The 5,946-nt window shown below is 34.4% G+C and overlaps 1 protein-coding gene across 1 annotated transcript; it reads right to left on the bottom strand.

Annotated features, from left to right (window-relative positions):
* Positions 1 to 371: 371 nt before the first annotated feature.
* LOC115984212 (vacuolar protein sorting-associated protein 60.1-like) lies at positions 372 to 5,698 on the bottom strand. The gene is made up of 6 exons (XM_031107181.1): positions 5,455 to 5,698; positions 3,950 to 4,043; positions 2,203 to 2,274; positions 1,995 to 2,106; positions 1,494 to 1,648; positions 372 to 594 (listed from the first exon to the last, which is right to left on the bottom strand). The coding sequence occupies exons 1-6, from the start codon at positions 5,478 to 5,480 to the stop codon at positions 541 to 543; spliced, it is 513 nt and encodes a 170-aa protein (XP_030963041.1). The 5' UTR covers positions 5,481 to 5,698; the 3' UTR covers positions 372 to 540.
* Between the last annotated feature and the right edge of the window lie 248 nt (positions 5,699 to 5,946).

Below are 5,946 nucleotides of genomic sequence, written 5' to 3'. Positions count from 1 at the left end.
ATAATAATACACCATTTCTGGTTTGCATATAATTATACACAATCTTCTTGAGTCCTACTAAATCAAGAATGTTCCTCTTACTCTATTTAGTAAGATCATTATATGCCACGGCTCTTCTGGTTTGCATATAATTATACACCTCCTTGATTTAGTAAGGTCATGATATGCCATGGGCTATTCTGGTTTGCTGCATATAATTACACAATCGATACTTCACTCATACTGGGGAGAGAGAGTAGTACACTATTAGATACGTAAACCCTTCAATTTTTCTTTACTTTTTTTAGGCCAAGTATGTAACCCCTTCTTTATTCTTCTCAAAGTATCCTTCACCACCCCCCCCCCCCCCCCCCCAAAAAAAAAAAAAGCGAAAAAAAGTAATGCTTATTATGAAAATCCAATCAATGGGAAATAGCCAACAACAAAACGTAAAACACTCTATCAATCAAAGTTCAGTTCTGCACAATGTTTACAAGAAATTGCTTCATATCCAGATTCCCCTCAAATTATAAGTCAATGCACAACAGAAAGTAGCAATTCCTAACCACGAAGAGATGCCCGAGGCACAGTAGGTAAACCCAGTTCGTCCTCAGCCTGTCAGCATCATGGTTTGCAGACGAATTAGTAAATGAGACATGCAGACGTTGGTACAAAATGTTACTTAAAAGTGCAATAAAAAAGTTAAACTTCTGCCGTTTAACCTTGAAAAAGAATGCAATAAAAAAGTTAAATGTATTTCTTAACAGTTTTTAAGCTAAGAAGTAATGTTTGGTGTAATGCTGAAAACAGTAATTGTCAGAATCTGAAAATTGAAGTTGCATTTGTTATAATAGTTTTTTTCCCCAATACAAAATACAATATCTATGCTAGTGTAATATTGGGTTAATCACTAACACTGCTGGCCATTGGAGAAGTTATTCACAACCTTGGGTAATTTATGGATAAAGATTTGTTGGTTGATTTGAAGTAGCTATTGGGGTTGTGGGTGGTGGGTTGGTCAGGGTGGTGTCATTGATTGATGGTGGCGATGGAGGCAATATGTGGTGTTTGTAGGCAGTGCTGACAGTGGACATTGGCCCAAAAGGGGCAGGGACTGATGAATGCGGTGAGTGTATGGCCAGTAAGGCAGTCAGGAGGAGAGAGAGAGAGAGTGAGAAATGTGAGATTTTTCATTGTTAAAAAGAAAATAACTTTTCGTAGCATGTCAAAAAAATGGACTACTACTATTTTACATTTTTGTAGTCAGTTTTGATAAGTGATTCACCAGAATCACATTTAAGTGGAGTTATCAAACAACTAAGCAACAGTGCTAAACAACTTTTATGTAGTCAGAAATCAAGAAGTCAGATATTTGTGGAGGATCCAAAAGGAGGGTTAATTAGCAGAACCTTCTCATGAAATTCAAGGGTTCCTTCCTCACAATTTTCCTCAATTCAACAAAAAACTCTAATATCCTGCACCAATTGTTTCTACAAAAAATCAATGGAATTTACCTGGGCATTGGATCTGCCAGCTGGTACAGCTGCTTGTCCTGTGGGCGCTGAAGGCAAGTTGAGTTCCGAATCCAAATTGGATTCTGTATCAGGTTGGAGATAAGAGGGCACCCCATCAGCTTCAGTTCCCATGTCCGCTTCCAAAGCATCAAGTTCTGCCCAAAAGAAAAAATCGTTGGAATAGGACACGAGTATATTAATAAAGTTGGTCAGATCAGATCATTACTTAAGAATTAGCAGATTAGATTAACAAGGCCTATTTTTTTTTTTTTTTAATATAAAAGATAGGACAAGGCCTATTCATCCTACATGAATTAGCATAACACCTACAACCCTGTCCAGCACACATTAATTAATAATAAAGTTTTCAACACTATTTCCAGGAATTAGAACTTCCAACATCAAATAGTCATTGGGCCAATTAAAATCAGAAACATTTTATGTCTGAAAAGAATCATAAAAAAAATCTCCCTCGATATTGATAATAATAAAAAAACTGACCACCCATAAGGTCGTCCTCATCAATGTCATCTGGCACACTATAGCTTCTACCCAGGCTCTCTTGAATTTCAGAACTCACATCCATTAGGTCCATCATCTCATCTTGCAAGTTCTACAATCAGAAAAATCAACTGTTCAGTACCAGAAATTCTCAAGGCAGTAAAGCATGGAAGGTAAGTGTGAAAAAAGATATCAAATGATTACATACATCAATGTCTTGAATCTTCACAGTTTTCATCATTCCTTTCAACTCCTTGTTTGCAGATTTCAAGGCTGACATCTGGAGATAAGAAAACAAATTCAATTTGTGACAAAATATAGAACTAACTTTACAATCTGGTTCCCTAAACATGAATCTAGGGCATCTCTCTCTTATAACCTGAATGGACAAGGAATAAGAGTCCAGAACCTAGATTCAACATATATTTATAAAGAATCCGGCCCTAGTGACAAATAGTTCGTCCCCTACCTCTCATGAGGTAGGCAGCAGGTTCCAATCAGGGTACATATAAAGCTCCGCCTGAGCTGCCTTGAACTATGCCCCTTGGGGCCCTACCAAGAAAAACAAATGTTTGAAGGTGAAAACAGCACAACCCCAGTACTCCAAAACCGGTACAAAGTGATACTAGAAACTTAGTCCAAATTCGTAATTCATCTAAACCCATTTATAAACAGAATAGCTGAAAACTATAAATTGCATCCTTTTATGTGTCTGACTATATAAATTATGTTACAAGTTATATTATGATACAATTCAACAGGCAAACTAAGCTATAATACGGTTGAAGTCCATGGGATATATAGAACAAAGATTTAAATATCTAGTGTGTGCCATTTAGTAGCATTCAGTTCCATCACTTTGAGCAACTGGATCAAAAAATAATTAATAAATTATAGATACTAAGCACGTATTCAGATGCATTTGCTCTTGGCAATGGATGAAGCATGATAACACTATTCACAAATCTTAATCCCAAGTCAGCCTCAGGAACCCTCCACTTATAGGCCCTGTTTGTTTCAGCATAAACCTTTTGCACAAAATGTTCCACTTTCATGCGTTTGGGGTGCTTGACAGTATTAGTCATCCGGGGGGGGTGGGGGTGGGGGAAGTCTCTCAAAGATGGACTTGTGTAATCCTCCCCACCCCCCAATCTCCATTTTTGCCTAACCCCCCTCTCTATGCCGCCTCACTTTTTTTCCCAGATATCTCTGTCATTTTTTCTTTGGGTTTCTCTTAATATTTTTATTTTGCTATACATTTCTTGACTATTTTTCTTTCTTAAGTAACCAAGATATATTGAGATATACAAATTCCTTGGTTATACCTTATGTATGTATCTCTTCTTAAAAATGATTTTTAAGTTGATTTTTTACTTCTTTCATATTGATATTTAAGTAGTGAATAAAAGTTGTTATAATTATGTTATCAAATCATTAAAAATAAAAAATAAAAAATAAAAGATTTTCCATATGAAGAAAATGCCAGAAAATGTTTCCAAAATATAACCAAACTCTAGTAGAAAAGAAAAAGGCTCTTAATAATTTTTTTGATTATACATAATTATATAATTGCCAATACAATTTTAGCTATAACAAAAATTGAAAAAATATTTCCTTTTAATTGGAGACTATCAAAAAAATCAGAAAATGTTACAAAATTTATATTAACTACATTTAGTATTTCTTAGAGTTGCATCCAAACAGCGGAAAATAAGCAATTTTCCCCGAAATTTTTTTCAACTGAAAACTTGTTATGCTGAAACAAACAGAGCCTTAAGTAAATTTTTAGGAAGCCACTCAATTGAACCAAAAAAATAAGTAATTCTATAATTACCCATAGTGTGGTTCAGTCCAGTCACACAAATGGCCATTCTAAAAGAGCTCATTAAGGTCAATTTTCAATAATAAACATCTGTAAGGGAAAAAAAAAAAAAAAAAAGCTCCTTAGGACATACTGTTTGCTGAGCATCTTTAATACCCTCAGATGCAAAGGAAACTTGATCAAGATTGAATGTCTGATTGTACAGCATGTCCCGTTGTCCTTCATACCTGTGCAGAGACTTAATAGATTGTATAAATCATGGAGAAAATAACAACATATGGTCCAAGCTGTATTGCATACTCATATACACATTCCATTCAACAAAGTATATCACAGAGAAAGAGGCTAATCTTCACTTTAACCATCTTATTAAATTGATTATTGACAAACCCATGAAGAACTCTTTAGGGATGACTTTTCTGCATGAATGTCCTTAGCCTACCTCTAGGGAACCATCAATATACTAATGCAAGTCCAGCAAGACGTAGTAAGTTTTAATACTGAAAGGGAACCCATAGTGGCATTAACACTGGTAAAAGACACCAAGGTATTGACACTACAAAACATAGCAACGTCACATGTTGTATTGATTTATTAACGTCGAAAGATATCATGTAATTGAACCAATGGTATAGATAAATTCCAATAATGTGAAAGTTAATGTTACGTCACTTCATGGCACTTTGGTTTAGCCAAAGTTATCCATGCACTAACATTGGGAAAAAATCTAGATGCACAGAAATATAGATTAATCCATTCACTAAAAAAGTTAATGTGTATCAATAAGCCAATATTGGGTTTCATATCATAAAGTAAGAAGCCGTCTCTTGTAAACCAAAATCAACTTAATCAAGTGTCCAAAAACACATTGGTATTTTGAACCAAAGTGACACTATCGACACCAAATTATATTAAAACCCTTAACAAGACAATCATGACTTAAACATCATGCGTTTGTCCAATAAGAGAGGATAACAAAATTTTCCATATCTCGCATCCTTCTTAATGATTAAAAATAAATGATCTTGATTTGTGTTACCTTTCAAGTACACAACCTGTGTATTTGGATGTGGTTCTTCTATACCATTAAAAAAATTACTTATAAAAAAAATGAATAGGTCAATTTTCAAATTAAAATGATTCTCTTTTATTTTTTTGGAGACCTATAACCCCCCAGCATTACTGCATAAATAATGACTTCAATTTTCCATAATGTTTCTGTGGTTGTTCTTTAACTTGTTATGTATAAGTCTTTAATAAACCTATTTTATCCTTAAAACCATAACAGCCTTTTCGTTTTTGACAAATATCCTCAAAACTGTAAAAACTTCTTCCCCCTTAATGATTATAACTTGAAATGTTTAACCTTTCTTCCCTGTGTCTTCAACACAGCTTTATCTTTATCACCTAAACATACTCTCTAAAAGTTAAGCTCTTTACCCATTCAAACCTGCTTGAAGGATTCCCATCAAATACAAAGCTTTTCAAACTATGTTAAATCTAACCACCTAGTACTCTGCCCACACTATGCATTTTTCTTTCAAGAAGAACTATTGCACATAAATTACAGCACATGCAGAATGTTATCCCCAGATAAAAGTGCAATAAAGACGCAATAACATTAGAAGAGGCACCTACATTCTCTTTTGCTTGAGAACCCTCATGGCTCGAGCTTTAACAGCTTCTTGAGCAGGGCCAGGTCTCGTTTTCTTGATCTGCTCTTTATATCTACTAAGCTCAACATCAAGCCTTTTGATCTTCTCATCCACTGTTTCACCTCTTTTATTGATCTGGAAAGAATATTATTTATACCTTAGTTCAAGTGAACAAGCCGTAGAAATACAATGGAAAGACTGAATATTGGAGAACAGAATAACATGGCAAGAAATTTCAATTAAAATTATGCAAAGCAGTGAATTTAAACATATAATTCCAGCAGCCAGACTAGCGTTTGAAAATTAATCCCAAAAAAAAAAAAAAAAAAATTACAAACATATGAGAAAACCATGCAGAATATCTAAATTCTAAGCTTCTCAAAATACATTCAAACCAACAGATCATAATGTAAGATGAATACTATATTACCATCATAGATGTTAACATGAGTAACAAGGAAAGGTAAGGACTGAG

The sequence above is a fragment of the Quercus lobata genome, chromosome 4 (genome assembly GCF_001633185.2).
Source record: "Quercus lobata isolate SW786 chromosome 4, ValleyOak3.0 Primary Assembly, whole genome shotgun sequence".
NCBI lineage: Eukaryota > Viridiplantae > Streptophyta > Magnoliopsida > Fagales > Fagaceae > Quercus > Quercus lobata.
Note: the sequence above shows the minus strand (reverse complement) of the source record. Positions and strands in the feature narration are given on the sequence as shown.

What these genes read in the sequence shown, in the direction of transcription:
- LOC115984212 (XM_031107181.1), bottom strand. Translation starts at nt 5,480, where the DNA reads ATGAGGGTTCTCAAGCAAAAGAGAAT. An exon ending in TTAAAGATGCTCAGCAAACA is followed by an intron (nt 2,275 to 3,949) that starts GTATGTCCTAAG and finishes TCTTATCTCCAG; the next exon opens with ATGTCAGCCTTGAAATCTGC. An exon ending in TGAGGACGACCTTATGGGTG is followed by an intron (nt 1,649 to 1,994) that starts GTCAGTTTTTTT and finishes TCTTTTGGGCAG; the next exon opens with AACTTGATGCTTTGGAAGCG.